This window comes from Molossus molossus, unplaced genomic scaffold (genome assembly GCF_014108415.1).
Source record: "Molossus molossus isolate mMolMol1 unplaced genomic scaffold, mMolMol1.p scaffold_m16_p_5, whole genome shotgun sequence".
Lineage (NCBI taxonomy): Eukaryota > Metazoa > Chordata > Mammalia > Chiroptera > Molossidae > Molossus > Molossus molossus.
In genome coordinates this window covers 85,111,014-85,129,306 of record NW_023425388.1, presented here as the reverse complement: position 1 = coordinate 85,129,306, position 18,293 = coordinate 85,111,014, and the positions used below count along the sequence as shown (strand labels likewise).

General features: G+C 39.3%; 2 protein-coding genes across 2 annotated transcripts in view; one reads left to right on the top strand and one right to left on the bottom strand.

Annotated features, from left to right (window-relative positions):
• CMSS1 (cms1 ribosomal small subunit homolog) overlaps positions 1-18,293 on the bottom strand; it is a 401,568-nt gene that overhangs the window by 254,930 nt on the left and 128,345 nt on the right. The gene's annotated exons all lie outside the window — the stretch shown is intronic.
• LOC118616873 (filamin A-interacting protein 1-like) lies at positions 11,902-17,206 on the top strand. Its single transcript, XM_036242375.1, has 2 exons — positions 11,902-12,069; positions 17,024-17,206. The coding sequence occupies exons 1-2, from the start codon at positions 11,935-11,937 to the stop codon at positions 17,204-17,206; spliced, it is 318 nt and encodes a 105-aa protein (XP_036098268.1). The 5' UTR covers positions 11,902-11,934.

The following is an 18,293-nucleotide window of genomic DNA, read 5'->3' as shown; positions in this document are numbered from 1 at the left end:
CGAAGCTAACATACTAGAACCCTGATTTAAGCGCAGTTCCATCTGATTTCACAAGCTCATAGCATTACGCTGTGTTCTTTACCACCCATAAGATGCTAGTAAAATGACTGTAAAAGACATATTAAAGAATAACAATCCATTCAAATAAGTTTCTGCACATAAGCATTGTATGAAAATAAAACATCTTTACTGAATAGACCAATTAGTGAAAAGGGCAGTGAGCTGTGAATTTATGTTATTCAGATTTTTGTGTCATTCTAGGTACCCAGAATTAACTGTACCCATATCAATAAATAGGAAATGAGTCCAGATATGAAAATAGGCTAGCACAAACTGCTTAGCACAATACTTGATATAGTAGGTGCTTCATATGTGTTTATTGATTAATAATGCTGAATCAGGATTCTTCTTTTATTATGAATGATTTCTTATAAGACCCTAAGTAGATATGGCATAATTATTTGCTAGACTCTGGAGCCACACTGCCCAAGTTAGACCTGGCTTTGCCATTTTCTAGCAGTATGACCTTCATCACATTACTTAATAGCTACAAGGCTCAGTTTCTTCCTCTTCAAAATGGGGATAAATAAGTTTTTGTGAAGACTATATAAGTTAATTAAAGAAAAGCATTTAAAAAGATTTACATTAGTAAGTACTGAATAAATGAAAGCTTTCATTATTATTATTTTCTTCTTGAATCGGAGTAATTTTGATCGACTACCTCAATATCATAGTAAATGATCAAAACCAAAAACAATTATTTTCCTTAAGGCTTTTTGAAGCTCCTTTATATATATAAAAAAAAAAATCCTCCTTTCTACCATTCAAACAGGAAAATAAACAGATACATGGAGACTAAATTATACCTAAACAGCATCTAATTATGTAGAATAAGCAATTTTTTATATGTAAGATGAATAAACAATGATTAAGAAAATTTAACTTTTATAGAAAGGAGTTGGCTTGACGGGTGTGTGTTGGGGGAAGTCAGTAGGTAGAGTAGGCTGCAATTTACAATTGGCTATTTCCTGTTAACTAAATTAAGTAAGTAATTAAAATTTCTCTATTAGTCCTTCTCCAGCATGGACACATCCTTACCAAGATCCACCACAATTCCAACCAGCTTAAACCTAAGAAAAACTGAATGAGGTCACCACATAGAAAAACAAAGAAGAATCTGCTTCTCGGGGCCAACTGCACTGTATTTGTATCCATAGAGACTAGACAACAGAGAATCACAGAATTCTAAACCGGGAAGTCCCGGGACCTCCTGGGACCTCAGAGATCATCTAGCCCCAGACCCAAATCCTGCAGTCGGGATCTGTTAAGGGATGAAGGACAGGGCAGAGGTCAAGGAAAGAACACCTGATCCTTGTTCAATCATAAATGACTTTGTGGGGCCAACCTAACCCAATATCCTCATTTCACAAGCAACAACCCAGAGCCTGGCTAATTACAGGAATGGCAGGGATCAGAAGCTAGGTTTCCTGATTCCCAGTTTATCGCTCTCTTATATTTCTGAAGGCTGCCATTCCATGGCTATGCTAGTCATTGGCAAAAAACACATTAAGCCCTGGCCGGTTTGGCTTAGCGGTTAGAGCGTCGGCCTGCAGTCCTGAGAGACCCGGGTTCGGTTCCCGCTAAGGGCACGTACCTCGGTTGCAGTTTGTCCCCAGCCCTGGTTGGTCGTGCGGGTGGCAGCCACTCGATGTGTCCCTTTCACATCGATGTTTTTTTCTCGCTCTCGTCCTCTCTCTCCCTCCCACTCTATCTGAACAAAAAAATGGAGAAATGTCCTCGGGTGAGGAGAAAAAAAAAAACACATTAAGCTGTGCTAAACCGACAACTAAGCAGTTTTTCTCCTTGCAAAACCATCAGGCATTATGTCACTGCCGGCACTTTATGAAAAGAGTAAGGCATCATTATTTGGTATAAACAAAAGCAGCTTTCCATTCGTTTTTGTTTTTTTTGTAACCTGAAAATCTCAATCCACTGTTGCTAGTACAAAGTTTTTCTTTTCTTCAGTACACACCTCTGTGCCAAGCCCAGATACATAAAAAATTTGCCAAGAGAAACAATGAAATAACTGATAATACAAAGCATAAGAGTATCGTGAAATTCATGTCTTTATTTTCTTCTTCTAGATACTTAATTACTTCTCATTACTGATCATTTTGTGGTTGTTGGCAGAGGGGCAAGGAAATCCCACCACTGTAAACATGGGGAGACACACACTCCTCAGTAGACCAGAGGTCTGCACATGATGGGTCTGTTCACAAACCCAACGTGCATGCCAGCAAGAATATTGGTGCTACTATCCCAGCCCCCAGAAAGGATTGGTAGTCTCAGAAAAACTCAAATTGCTTTAAAAAGAATAAACATAGTATAAAAATGTTTCAGGTCATGCTTTTTAAAAATCACTTATAAAAACCATTCTTGCCAAATGACTTGTGCTCTCCTGGCAGATTTCACCTAACCCACTTTAAGAATGGGGCAAGGGAAGCTAGGATGTACAGAGTTCTATTCAGTTTTCTGCATCACTTCAGGGCTGCCTGGAATTCAAACGGCATGACTTATGAGCAAAGGTTAACAGACTACCCTGCTAAATAGAGCTTACATTACCTTGGAATTCTAGAAGGCTTACAATAAATAAAATTAATGGTGGCAGAGAAATATTTATTAATTAGCAGCAGACTACAAGATGGTTCTTGTCAGCAGGCTACTGTTCCACATATGAATATGTAGATCTGAAGCAAGCACAGGAATGCATAATGTAAATCACAAAAATAAACTTATATTTCTAGGAAAGTAAAACAAGAACTAAATATATTTTATCCCTCTTTAAAACTAGACTTTTTTTATAGAAACATGAATTAATAGGTGTGGTAAACCTACAGTTTTCCAAACATGGCTACAGTTAACTTCACATTCTTCTGCAATGTGACCTTGCAGCTCTTTCCATCAAGAGGTGGAATCTGCCCTGGCCAGTTTGGCTCAGCGGTTGGAGTGTTGGCCTGCGGTCTGGAGGGACCTGGGTTCAGTTCCCGCTAAGGGCACATACCACAGTTGCAGTTTGTCCCCAGCCTTGGTTGAGTTGTGCGGGTGGCAGCCACTTGATGTATCCCTTTCATGTCAATGTTTCTCTCTCTCTCTCTTCCTCTGTCTCCCTCCCACACTATCTGAACAAAAAAATGGAAAAATGTCCTCGGGTGAGGATTAAAAAAAAAAAAAGAGGTGGAATCTATTTCCCCACTTCTTGAATTGGGATGATCTTGTAATGGTCTTTCACCAATACAAATAAGACCCTGGAGTTTCTGTTCTCACATTCTTAGAATGCTGTCCTGAGACCTGTGGGGAAGGCTGGTTTGTCCTACCAGAGGTTCAGAACCCTTGTACAGTCGTCCCTCGCCACTTCGCACTTCGACTTTCGTGGCTTCACTCTAACGCGGTTTTTTCAAATATATTCATTAAAAAGTTGATCGAGACACTGAAAATGATACAGCACCCACTTGGTTGTCTGAGTCAATTATACACTCTTGTATTACAATTACAATTAAAATTACTGTACGTATAGACTGTAGGCCTACGTATTCGAGCACCCCCGCAAATCCTTCAAAGCCAGGTGCAAGCGCTGGACCACTTCTTGTGTGTGGGCAATAACTTTTTTCCAAAAAATCGGGTGAAGTGAAACCAAGCCAATCAGAGCGTGTTGTTCACTGATTGGCTATCCTATCCTTTTCCTATCCTGGCCACTGATTGGCTCAGCCTCATGCAAGTTTGTTTCTCTTACACATGCTTCTACATCGCTATGCATCAGAAGCACCTTTGCTCTTGTGTTTGCAATTTCTGAGAACTTTTATCTAAGCCCCACCACGATGGCTCCTAAACGTGCTTCTTCTTCTAAGCCTTCTGATGAAGAAACTAAGCACCAGAGGAAGATGATTACCATCCAGGAGAAGGTGAAACTCTTGGATATGATCAAAGATGGCAAGAAAATCGAGGAAATTGCCCGCCATTGACTTGAATGAGTCTACCATTCACGCCATCCATAAAGATGCAAAGAACATCCATTCAACAGCTACTATCTCTTTCAACAAGGAAGCAAAGCACGCCGTGACAAGTCGTAATAAGTTCATAGTGAAAACAAAGTTTGTCCTAGCAGTTTGGATCAGCGACAGCCGCAAGAAAAACATTCAATTGGATTGGCTGGTCATCTGGGAGATGGCGAGGCAGCTCTATCAGCACTTTACGGCAGACAAACCTCAACCAGGACCCTCTTCTGCAATGTTCATGGATTTCATGGCAAGCAAGGGTTGGTTCGAGAATTTCCAGAAGAGGTATCATCTGAAGAGTGTCATTCTCCACAGAGAAGCTGCCTCTACTGACCAGCCTGCAGCAGAGGATTACGTGAAAAACACGTTCCAGGAGATCCTTGAGGAGAGTGAGTATCATCCAGAAAAGATGTTTAATATGGACGAAACAGGACTGTTCTGGAAAAGAACGCCTTCCCAGACATTCATTTTCAAGGATAAGGCCAAGGTCCGTAGCTTCAAGGCTATAAGGATTGTGTGACTATTGTTATGTGTGGAAATGCTGAGGGATTTTGCTCAAGCCTGCCCCTATCTACAAGGCCAAGAACCCCAGGGCCCTGAAGAATAAACAAGAACCTGCTGCCAGTGCAATGGATGCATAACAACAAAGGCTGGATCATGAAGCAGCTGTCATCGGACTGGTTCCACGAGTGCTTCATCCCCCAAGTCAAGCTGTATTTTGCAGAGAAGGGACTCGAGTTTAATGTCCTCCTCATGGACAATGCTGGAGGTCCTGCGCAAGACCTATCCTACAACGGTGTGCAGATTGAGTTCCTTCCTCCCAACACCACTTCGCTGATCCAGCTCATGGATCAAGGTGTTATTCGTGCATTCAAGGCCCTCTACATGCGAGACACCCTGCAGCACCTCGTTGAAGGCATGGACCTCGAGGGGAACTTCTTGCTGAAGGAGTACTGGCAGCAGTATACCATTGCGACCTGTCTGAAGAACATCCAGGCCGCATTGAAGGACATAAAGACGGAGACCATGAAGGCTAGCTGTAAGATGCTGTGGCCTGAAATTGTCCACGACTACAGAGGATTCACCCCAGAGGATATAAGCAACTCGGCAGTGGATAAGGCAGTTAGGCTAGCCCGGATGCTGGGAGGAGAAGGTTTTGCGGATGTGACCCACGGTGATGTGGATGAGCTGCTGGAGACACATTCGGATCCCTTAACTGATGAGGATCTAGTGGAGATGACTAAGTCTGCAAGTGAGGAGGAGGAAGAGCAGCCAGAGGTTCCTGGGGGTCAGGAGGAAGAAGTTGGCTGTACACTTGAACGTCTCTTGCAAGTTGTAAGAACTATTAAGGTAGCATAGGACATGACTGGCAAATGGGACCCACAAATGATGTGTGCACTGTGGTTTCAGAATGCACCTGATGGAGTGATAGAACCCTATAAAAGCCTCCTCACGCATATAAAAAGACAGTGCCAGCAACTGCCTATCATGATGTTCTTCAGCCACGCACCCAGATACCCACTGCGTATTCCTAGTACTCCTTCAGCAGAAGACGACGACAACGCCACCTGCTGAAAATACTGCACCACCTGAAGACTCTCCTTCTGAGGTTGTGCCTTCAGAGGAGCAGTAACCTTGCTCTTTGCTGTGCAATACATCTCTTCATTGCTTCATCATCAAACAAGTTGCACTATTTTCATAGGTTAGTGGTTGTGTATAAGAACTGTGTGTGTGTGTAATTAAATGTACAATAATAATATATTTGTAATGTCTAATATGTCTTATTTTCTCTTATTTTGTCTAATATATTGGGTAATACAAGTGTAACGGTGACGAAAGGGTGTTATTTCATGTCTAGAGAGCTCTAATAATGCTAAAAAACATATTTAGAAGGTCGTAAACAGGTTTTCTATGCTTTAACTGCAAAAATATTTGATTTATAAATAAAGAATCCTACTTCGTGGAAATTCATTTATCGTGGTAGAGTCTGGAACTGATTAACCATGATAAACGACGGCCTACTGTAAGGCAGAGATGAGATGATCCAGCTGAAGTCTCCTAGCCTAGCTCAGAGCCAGATATGTGAAAGAGCCCATCCTGACCACCCAGCCCAGCTGAGCTGCAGGATGACTAAAGCAGCAGAGTGCCTCAGAATTTTGAGTCATGTTTAGGCTGTACCTAAGTTTTGGGGTAGGCCCCAAAGTAGAAGGAGCACACCAATCACCTTGTTGAATACCCATTATGTATGAAGCACCAGATCAGATGCCTCATGAGAGACATAAATGAAGATTAATAATAATGAATAGAAGACACTGACAGCCCTGTCCTTCATATGGGAACACATCTACAAATAAAGTAGCATGTAAATATTTACCTCTTTAAAATATATCTAATCTATGTTAACAACCTCCCATTATTCCTACAGGCCAGAGCAAGGCTCTTATGGGAGTATTCAAGATAATCTAGTGGGATGAGAGAAAAACAATCAAATAACTTATTATTATTAAAAATGTTTTTTTTTTATTTTTTATGTTTTTATTGATTTTTGAGAGCGAGGAAGGGAGATGGAGAGAGAGAGAAACATCGATGTGAGAGAGATGCATCGATCAGCTGCCTCATGCACACCCCCTACTTGGGATTGAGCCTGCAACCCAGGCATGTTCCCTGACTGGGAATTGCACCAGAAACCTTTTGGTGCATGGGATGACACTCCAACTAAGCCACACTCACCAGGGCGTGATAACTTATTTTTAATTAATATTTTTCCTTTTGATTCTTTAAATACTTTCATAAGGTACATTATATACATGGTCTCATAAGATACATAGCATATATTATATATGATAGTATATGAACAGTATTTATAAATACATAAATATATACATTATAAGATTTTCTACAGTTTTTTGTTTGTTTTTTTAATCCTCACCCAAGGATATTTTTTCATTTATCTTCAGATAGAGCAGGAGGGAGGGGGTGGAGAGAGAGAGACATTGATGTGGAGAGACACATCAACTAGTTGCCTCCCATACTACCCCAACCAGGACTGGGTACAAAATGCAACCGAGGTAGTGCCCTTGACTGGAATTGAACAAATGACTCTTTGGTCCGAGGGCTGATGTTCCAACTGCTGAGCTAAACCAGCCAGGGCAAGATTTTCCACAGTTTTCTCTCCCACATATCCTCAACCTTGCACCCATACACAAAAATATACTTCTATGCCTTGCTTTTCTCAGATAAATAAATCCTTCCCTAGATACTTAGGGAAGAGTCAGTGACAGCTACTGTCACAGATCATTGTTCATCTGTATTGTTATTGACAGTCACTTCAGCAAGGCCATAAGCACTTTTCAGACAGGGTATCTGTAATCATTTGTCTTTGGCAGTACAGCATACTGGCATTACGGCATAATTTTTTTAAAAATATGTTTTTATTGATTTTTTTTTTTTTAAAGAGAGAGGAAGGGAGAGATAGAAACATCAATGTGAGAGAGATACATCCATCAGCTGCCTCCTACATGCCCCCTACTGGGGATTGAGTTCACAACCCGGGTATGTACCCTGACCAGGAATCGAACTGGGACCTCTCAGTCCAAGGATGATGCTCAATCCAATGAGCTACACTGGCTGGGCTATAGCATGATTTTTAAAGGTGCAGCTTCTGGAGCCAGGTTTCCTGGATTCAAATCCCAGTTCTACCACTTATTAGCTGTGCAACTTTCAGTAAGTTATCTGTGCTTCCACTTCTTTGCTGTAAGTGAAGATAACTATACCATTGTTGTGAGACTAGGATGAGTTAATACACATCAAATGCTTAGAAGAATGCCTGGCATCATAGCAAGTGCTCATAAGCATTAGCTATCATCATCACTATCACCACCCTTTTTCTATCTCTCGTGTCTAATAGAGTTAACGTCTGATGAAGGGAAGTGAGAAGAGCATAAGTTGTAGAGCAAATACATTGTGACTTGTTAAAAATTTTAAAGCGACTGTTTTAAATTTCTCCAGAAGGATAGTATAACTTCAAGGCAAAGTGGCTCACTAGTACTAGTTGACAGTTGGTGTGTTACTGACAAATAAAACATGTAAATAATAAGCATGTTATAAGACAATAAACATCTCCAAGTTTTGCTTTTACAGCCTGATAATGGTGAGACTATAAAGCAATTCTCAGCTGAAAATTATTACTGGGGATTTTTTCCTTAAGCACTGTTTTTTTTTTTTTTTTTAAAAACTGTAATCTCTCCCCTGGTGGAAATCATCAGACACAGGTTTACTGTATCTCCACATGTAGCAGTTAGATTTCTGTGGATTTCCTATAAGATGCAGACTCATAAATTCATTTCTTCTAAATACACTCCGGATAACCTATGCTAGAAGCAAGGCATGGTGGCAAAAATTGTTATATATCATAAGAGAGAAGGGTCATAGAGATCACCTCCCTCACTTCACAGATCAGGATACTGGACCCAGAGAGAGTCAGTGTCTTAACTAAGTCCCAGAGATGACCAAATTCTTTTCCTTGACTTTTGTCTAGTTTAGTGCACTTCTCATGACCCCATTTTTCGAAACTATTTCCATAAACCTTTTGAGTAAAAGTGTGTCATTTGTATTAATGGAAGTAAGAAAGCCACACCATAAATAACCAACTTAGTGCATGACACACAGTGGGCTTCCAACAAATGGTTGTTGAAGGATGAGGAGAGGGATAAACGGAGGCCTAGCTGGCTGGCTGTAAAATCTATAAGACCTGACACTCGGGTCTTTCAAGTGTTGCCAGCAAGCTGAAGCTGGTGAGAAGAATCACTTAAACAGAGAACCCAGCAAAGACACAAAGTCATTCTTTTCATCATTTTTCCCCCTGTAATCATACCTCACATCTCATTTAATAAAAGAGATAGTCAAATAAACTTGCTTTTCTTCTTGAGCTTCCCTCCAAACTATAAATGAAATACAGATTCACTGTAAAAATTTTAAGACTAAAAATAATTAATAATATTAATAAAAATAGATAATGTTTAAGTGCTAATTTTGTATCACTCATGTTGCAAACATTCGACATATGTTGACATTTAATCCTCACAGCAACTTTAGGATACAAACATACTACACTACCATTATCCCCATTTTACAGATGAGAAAACTGAAGCGCAGAAGTATTAACTAACTGACCCAAAGTTTTATAGCCAATAACTAACGGAATAGATATTTGATATTTGAACTTAGGCAGTATGGTTCCAGAGTCCATGGTTTTAACCACTCTTTTATAGTGTCAATGTTCAAGTTCTGGTTCATTGCAGCATTTTTTTCTGATACTGAAAAAAGTAAAGTATATAAATTTCCATCAACAGTAAAATGAATAAGTAAACGGAGGCCTATTCATATAATGAAATATTATATAGCTATCAAAATATATAAACTAGCCCTGGCCGGTTTGGCTCAGCGGTTGGAGCATAGGCCTACGGACCAGAGAGTCCTGGGTTCAGTTCCCACTAGGGGCACGTACCAAAAAAAGAAAAAGTAAAAGAAAAATACACACACACACACACACACACACACGGAACAAGGAAAGATATATGATGGGAAAGAATGTTTCAGAAAGATATAATCAATATGCTATTTATACAAGGTTTAGAAATATGAAAGTAATACTATATATTGTTCAGCAACATATATACAAGTTTTAAAAAGTATAAAACATGCATGGGGATGATACATGCCAAATTAAAGATAGTTATTTCTGAAGTGGGAAGGGTAGAGTGGGTTAAGGAAAAGACAGATAAGGGGTTTCAATAATATTGTATCTATAATATTTTACTTAAAATTATTTTCTAGTGTATATAGTAAATTAATATTTTACAAATTTGTATAGTAGCACGTAGTGGTTCATTATATTCTCCATACTTTTCTGTATGCTTGAGTTTTTTCAAATTTTTAAAGAAATATTATTAAAAACCAAAAGCAAAGCATTAACAATGATTAAAGTTTCATGATTTATAGGGATGAGTAAAATCAATAATCTGTACATTATTGAAACAGACTATAAGCTTAATTGACATAATCTCTTTTCATTAGAAACCTCAAAGGTAGACCAATTTTCCTTGCTATTATAAATTAATTTGGATAATTATATAATCAAATGTAGAGCTAATGTGCCCATCTAATATTATTTTATATTGATTGTTTCTATAATAATCAACTACTATAGGCAGTAGTGTCATATTTGGGAGACAAGGGTCCTAAATATAACTCCTGACTTATCCAAGGATAGACCTGGACTTTTAGCAAAAGGTCAGGGATACAGCCAGGGACCAAGCCTTCATTCCTTTAATATTAGACTTTGCCATCACAATAAAATAACCCAAAATATTTTGTGGCGGTAATTCTGATGCTTCTATCTTAATGTACCAAAGGCTAAAAAAAATTTTTTTAAACATCCACAGGAAATACTATAATGTGGATTTGCAACAAGTTACAATAATTAACATATTTACCATTTTACAATTATGTTAAATACATCTTTAGTAAGCACTAAAGCCCTGGTTGGAGGTATGACCTGGGGCCCTGAGTTGAATGGTTGGCAGATGAACTTCAAATACAGTCTGTTTACCCATGTGTAAGTGGCCTTAATCAAAGCAGAACACATTTTTAAAATGTTGATTTTAAAAACAGAAGTGTAAATAAGACTGTGATTTATGAATCTGCTAATTTTGTTCTCTGCTGTAGACTTCAGAAAGGTTTTAAGTCTTTGGCTGCAGTAAATACAAGAGTGCAGACTTGTTAAAGCAGTAATAGGTGCCCTTATTAAAAATTCCATTTTCATTAAGAGTTACAAATTGTCTTCCTTCTTTCCAGTCCTTAAAGAATGCGTTCCAGAAGCAGTGACACAGAGGGCTCAGCCCTAAAGCAATTTCCAAGACATAGTAAAGACCACAGTTTCCAGGGACCTAAAGACATGAAGCAGAGACAAGACAAAGACATCGGCAGTGAGTCGGATGCAATCCTTCTACATCCTCCATCACACAGTGGTAATGGCCACCAAGGAGAAGACCTCTCAAGAGATGACCTATTATTTCTTCTAAGCATTCTGGAAGGAGAACTGCAGGTCAGCTGACTCTGAATTATCCCCATAATGCTTCAAGGGGAAAGCTGCTTGTGAATTTGGTGTGTATGCTGCCACAGAAATATGTACCTACAGTTCATACTTGTCTGTACATGAAAGAAAGTGTAAGTACACATACACAGAATTCTCTTGTGCCAACTTGAAGGGCAATTAATCACATCTAAAAGGGCTGTCATATGACATGCGATTGGCACGCACATTGTGAAAGATTGTATCCTCTGTCCATGCTGCTGACAAGCTTCAGTGCACAGGCACACATAAGTAACAATAATGCCAGGTGACTTCTGGATTGGTTTAAATAACAATAGGTGCTTTTGTACCCCATGTGAGCTGACTCTTAAACTTGCCCTGGCATCATTAACCTACATAAAAAAGCTAAAAACAGCTGCTATACACACAGGAGACTCTTATATCCTACCCCTGAAAATGCAAATACCAGTTCATTGGGAGGTATCATATTACCTGCTTGTCAGACACAATAAAAGATGTAAGGTGTCTCAACGTTATATAATGATCGCTTTTTAAAACTTTATTGATGTATAATTAGATTGTAAGAAGGATGAAGGGACATAGTTTTGCTACCTTTTCTAACAGGTGCTATAACTAAATATAATTTGTTTAAATTTGAAAGAAACAAAACACTCAACTCTAATAAAAAAATCACTTGTGGAGACTGCTGGTAGATAAAGCAGCTTTCTGAAATGCCTTTTGTTGCTACAGGCTCGAGATGAAGTCATATGCATTTTAAAGGCTGAAAAAATGGACTTGGCTTTGCTGGAAGCTCGGTATGGGTTTATCACTCCAAAAAAGGTGTTAGAGGCTCTTCAGCGAGATGCTTTTCAAGCCAAATCTGCCCCTTGGCAGGAGGACATCTATGAGAAACCAATGAATGAGGTATGTATCCTATCAGGGGAGTGCACCTGGGATGTGGAAGTTCACCAGCTAGCTAAGCGCTAGGCCTGGCAGTTGAACAGGACGTATAACTCCTTTTGATTAAAGTTTTACATTCTAAGACATTTAAAATCTATCCAAAGTGGATAAATAGTACATATTCCACAGGAAAATAAAAGAGAATAAATCATGGACAGGATGTTTTCACTAGGTTTGCTTCGTGACATCAGACTGAGACCTAACAAATGCAAGAGAACCTTTCTCTCTCTCTCTCTCTCCCCCTCCCTCCCTCCCTCCCTCCCTCTCTCTTTCTCTCTCTTTCTCTCATCACACACACACACAGATCTGAACTTCTTTTAGGGAACTTAAATGCTATTCAGGTTACAATAAAAAAACAGATAAACTTTGCCCTGGCCAATGTGACTCGGTTGGAGTGCTGTCCCATACAAAGAAAGGTCATGGGTTTGATTCCCTGTCCGGGCACATACCCAGGTTTTTGGGTTCCATCCCTAGTCAGGGTAAGTTTGGGAAGCAACCAATCAATGTTTCACTCTCATCTCTCTCTCAAATAAATTAAAAAGCATGTCCTTGGGCAAGGATTAAAAAAGAAAAAAAAAAGATAAAGTTCAACCATAGAGGTTCATTTCCTTGAAAACACTGAGGTATTAGTCATAGAAATTTTGAGCATGAATAGAAATGATCTGAAGATCTGTCCAAGCAATAGAGTTTAGAAAGCATGTATTTTAGATGTGTGCATATCCTCCCTTTCCTTCAAAAGTTTAACGACAGCAAAGACCTCTCCCTACCACACATGCACAGCAATGACAACAGCAAAGATGAGCAGCCACGACACCACCACCACTGCACAAAGTTGTAGTACTGCTTGCTCTTTTATTTGCTGACATTTCTGAAACTCTTTGGCTTCCTTATTTTATTCTTCTATTTTCCTCTGAAACCTCAATGGAAAATTTCATAATTTTTCATTTTTATAAAAAGGAAACAACTAGGAGCATGAGTTAAGGCTGGAGAGAGTGAAAGCAAGTTTTGGACAAATTTCCCTCACATAAGCTCTGGCAACCTACCTCAGGACTGACCTCCAATGTCCTTGCTATTCTCGTCTTGAGTGTCTCATGAGAGAAGACTACAACCCTGCCAAACTGTGGAGTTTGGTCATATGGATCTGCTTTTCTGAGGGGTGAGGATGAGACCACCCAAAGTCTGTTAACTTGTGCTTTAATCCAAATTTTAAACAAGAGGAGCTGAAGCTGCAAGTCAATAGTCTTAATACTGTATCCTGGCTCCCAACATAGTGACTGTGAAGCAGCATTAGGCACAAATTCCTCAACCCACAAGAGCACAAATGCAAGTAAATGATACTGAACATATCCTGACAAAGCTCCACAAATGACACAACCCCTCAACACTTCAGTGTGAAATGAAACAAAATGTTTCAAAACTTATGCTTAAATCAGTAGGAAGAAGTTTTGTTACAAAATAATTCTGCATACATGCAAAATTGCAAACACCCTGACCCTCTACAAATGCTTGTCCCTATAAATTATCCATAATTTAGCCCTGCTTTACAAATCCAACCTTCTTTGATTACTCTCCCAACAGATACCCTTACATGCGCGTGTGCGCGTGCGCGCGCACACACACCCACACCCACAGACCTCACTTTCCCACCTCCAACATTTGCCCACTTTCTTAGCTTGCCTTCTACTTTCCCCCTAAAGATTAGTCTCTCCTCAGCTATCAGTCTATCCAATTCCTGCAGGCCCACACAACTCTACCTACCCAACAACACATTTGTCTATCCCTTCCTGAATCTAATGGGAAGTAACAAGTGAAAGGAAGATATCCAGACAATAAACAGTAAAGGGGAATTCTGATAAGAATTCCCTAGATAGGGCTGAAGAAAAGAGAGGACACCATTCCCACTAAGACCATCCATCCATGACTGCACCCTAGTTACATCAGAATAAGGATGTGCATGCTAAAAAAATAATCTCTTGCTTTCTCCCATTGCAGGATGTAAACTTCCCACCACCCTTTATTTTCTTTCAATGTTCTTTTTGAAAAATGTAAAAATAACAACCATGTCTATGGTAAACTAAAAAGGATTTATCTATTCTTAAGAAAAAATAACTTAGAAGAAAAAACTGCTCTCCGTTACATCTCATGACAGAAACATTGACTTAAGCTAAAAAATTGATGGAGGCCTGGGAGCTAGAACAAAGGATGAGGATGGGAAGAGGGAGTAGCTAGGCTGTCAATAGGGAGGGACATGCAGGGACTGAGAGTCCACAATAGTTTTAACTTCCTATTACTTCTGAACCTAGGGTTCCATATGAGAAGTTACCTTTAAAAAATACTTGAGTTACTCAGCCACTGTGGCTCAGTGGATTGAGCATCGTCCTGTAGATTAAGTCCTGGTTTGATTTCTTAATTTTATTTTTGTTACAGATGTTTCTCCTTTTTTATCCCATTGACACCCCCCCTCCCCCACTCTGTCCCCGGCTTTGTTGTCCATGCCCACTGGGTATGCATACATGCATATAAGTTCTGTGGTTTACCTCTTCCCTCCCCCCAACACCGCCTCTTCTGAGAGTTGTCAGTCTGTACCCTACTTCCACGTCTCTGGGTCTACCCTATTCCTCAGACTGTTATGTTCATTATATTCCACAAATAAGTGAGATCATGTGATATTTGTCTTTTTCTGCTTGGCTTGTTTAACTTTGGATAATACTTTACAGGTCCCTCTATCTCGTCTCAAAGGATAAGAGATCTTTCTTTCTTACAACTGCATATAACTCCATAGTGTATATGTACCACAGCTTTTTTATCCATTCATCTACTGATGGACACCTGGGCTATTTCCAGATCTTAGTTATTGTAAATAGTGCTGCTGTGAACATGGGGGTACATATATTCTTTCTGACTGGTGTTTCAGGCCTCTTAGGGTATATTCCTAGAAGTGGGATCACCGGGTCAAATGGAAGTTCAATTTTTAATTTTTGGAGGTAACACCATATTGTTTTCCATAGTGGCTGCACCAGTCTGCATTCCCACCAGCAGTGTACTAGAGTCTCCTTTTCTCCACACCCTCGCCAACAGTTGTTTGATAATTTGTTGATGACAGCCATTCTGACAGGTGTGAGATGATACCTCATACTTATTTTAATTTGCATCTCTCTGATCAGTAGTGATGTTGAGCATTTCTTCATATGTCTCTTGGCCATTTGTATGTCCTATTTGGAGAGGTGTCTATTCAGCTCCTCTGCCCATTTTTTAATTGGGTTCTTTGTCTTCCTTTTGTTGAGTTGTATGAGTACTCTATATATTTTGGAAATTAACCCCTTATCTGATGTATCATTTGGGCCAGATAAAGTCTAATACCCATATCCATATAATTACAAGACATCTAAGGAAAGACATTTTTCTTGCATTTAAGCAGCTTCCCTTAGTCATTCATTTACTCATTAATTCTAGGACTTATCGTATGCAAATTAAAGGAAATGTTTTCCCACATCAACTAACAACTTTCCTAAATGAAGGTTCATCCTATCACTATTTCACTGTCAAATTCCAGGAGCAATTCATTTGAATTTCCTTTACAATTCACTCTAATGACTTGTGAGACTCAGGACAATTAAACACCTCAACCTCCCTCCTGAAGATGGTCATTAGTTAACAGTGACTCTGCCAGCAAGCAATACAACTTAGCAATTTCAGCTTTGCACAAAAGGATTGGTTACATTTATTAAAAACCATCAATGCCACTATGGTACAATGAAGTATTCTGTACATGTTAAAGCACCATTATAAGTCAATATTAGAAAACCAGCCTAAGGCCTCAGAGGTCTGAGAGAATTAGTCAGATTCTATATGCTAGCATACCTTTGTTCTATTCTTTTTCTGGAATGACTTGGCTATTTGGTGCCTTGATTCCTAGTCAAGTATGTGCTTTTTAAGGCTGTACTATTTACATTGGCTTCTAGTTCAGAGTCACAACTTTTCAATCTTCTATGATAAAGGCAAAAGGTAAAATCATCCAATATTATCAGTTATAGCACCTAGTATTTAACAAACAGGAAAATCACATGCTTCCAAAACGATGTTCTTAATTGGATCTCAGTTTATCCCTGGCCGAAGTTCCTGAGCCACATTTGTTTCAACCTCTTTTCTTTCTTGATTCCTTGCTTGCTTATTTTGTTTTAAATCTGTAGACATAGACTGGGCACCTACTATAAGCAAGTCACTCTTCTAAGAGGCTAAGAAGTTAAGAAAAATAAAATGTAGGCCCTACCTTCAGGGAGTTCACAGTCTAGTGGGGGAGACAAATACATAAATCAGGCACAGAGTGGTAGTTTTATAACAGACAAATAAGTAGGCCATGGAAACCAGAAAGTACATTTGGTCACATTCACACTGCATACCAACACAGAATTGACAAACAAACGTTTAAATACTCAAACACCTTGATACATAATTCAAAGAAAAACACCCCAATAAATTTAATAAAAAGGAGAAAAAAACACACAAAGAAAAACAATTTAGGGGATCCAAGAGGCACATACTAGTAAAGTACTATAGGAAGGACTGGGCAGGAGAGATCACTGCTACAGAATCAAACACTTGGGCATATCACTCCTCCGATACAGCTTCTCTGGACAGAGAAGGAAGTGCCAGAAATGGGGTATAGGGGAACCATTCTGATAGCTACAGAGGCACCAATTATTCTCTCCAGGGGGAAAATAATGACAATAAAAAGATTACATGTATGTTGAAATGCATCAAAAAGTATCAACGAACAAGGGGAACATTAAAAACTATACAAGGAAATCAGAACCTATTGCTGAATTAGTCAAAACTTGGATATTTCTAAAAGTGTGAATGATAGCAGTATTATGAATGATTTGTAGTTAACAGACTATACATTTATTTTCTTTTGCAGTTGGACAAAGTTGTGGAAAAACATAAAGAATCTCACAGACAAATCCTGGAACAGCTTTTAATGGTAGAAAAATCTCATAAGCAAACCATATTGGAGTTAGAGGAAGAAAAGAGAAAACATAAAGAATACATGAAGAAGAATGATGAATTCATAAGCTTACTGGAACAGGAATGTGAAAGGTAAGGATACTTTGGACAAGACAATGAACCATACTGCACTCTTACTAATGTCTGTCAAAAGGCTGGGTATTATACCAGGGATACAGGGACACAAAGATGAATATGACACAGCCTCTGCTCTAAAAGGTCCCATGATCCAGAGTGATGAAAAAAGATGTGTTTAAAGAGACTATCAGTACAATGCAAAAATAACCAGGTTTAATAAGGACTGTGGAAACATAAATGTTGGGTACTTAATTCTGCAAGGAATCGCCCTGCAAAAGCTGCACAGAGGATGTGAGGGGTTTAGATCCTGTACAAACAAGAATGAAAACGATATACAAGGCAGGGGCAGAAATAAGTGTCACATCACAGAGGTATGAAAACAGTATGGGGCCCTAGCCAGGTAGCTCAGTTGGTTAGAGCATCATCCAGATACACCAAGAGTGCGGGGTTTTATCTCCAGTCAGGGCAGAGACAAAGAACAACTAATGAATGCATAAATAAGGGAAACGAAAAAAATCGATGTTTCTCTCTGTCTGTCTGTCTCTGAAATCTATCAATCAATCACAAATAAAACAGTGTGGGTCCTGAGGAACTCAAGCTTTCCACATAGCTACAGCACAGGATATAATTGCAGGATGAGAAAAGGAAAGGCTAGCCACAGACCACTGGATTTTATACTGTTGGCAAGGAGCAAATGACAAATTGTGAGAAGGGAAATGAACTGATAAGTATGTTTTCTTTTTTTTTTTCCTCACCCGAGGATATTTTTCCATTTTTTGTACAGATAGAGTGGGAGGGAGAGAGAGAGAGAAACATCGACGTGAAGGGACACATCGAGTGGCTGCCACCCACACGACCAACCAGGGCCGGGGACAAACTGCAACCGAAGTACGTGCCCTTAGCGGGAACCGAACCCGGGTCTCTCCGGACCGCAGGCCGACGCTCTAACCGCTGAGCCAAACTGGCCAGGGCGATAAGTATGTTTTCTTAAAGAACCATTAAGGCAACATGGAGGGAAAGACAGAATGTTTTCCAATGGCAATGGTTGGAGAAGATGGAATTGAAACAAGAAATATTTATGTTGTATAGTTAATTTGAATTAGTGA

Coding starts and splice junctions, on each gene's coding strand:
- LOC118616873 (XM_036242375.1), top strand. CDS start 11,935: ATGGACTTGGCTTTGCTGGAAGCTCGGTATGGGTTTATCACTCCAAAA. Junction 12,070..17,023: donor ATGAGAAACCAATGAATGAG/GTATGTATCCTA, acceptor TTTCTTTTGCAG/TTGGACAAAGTTGTGGAAAA.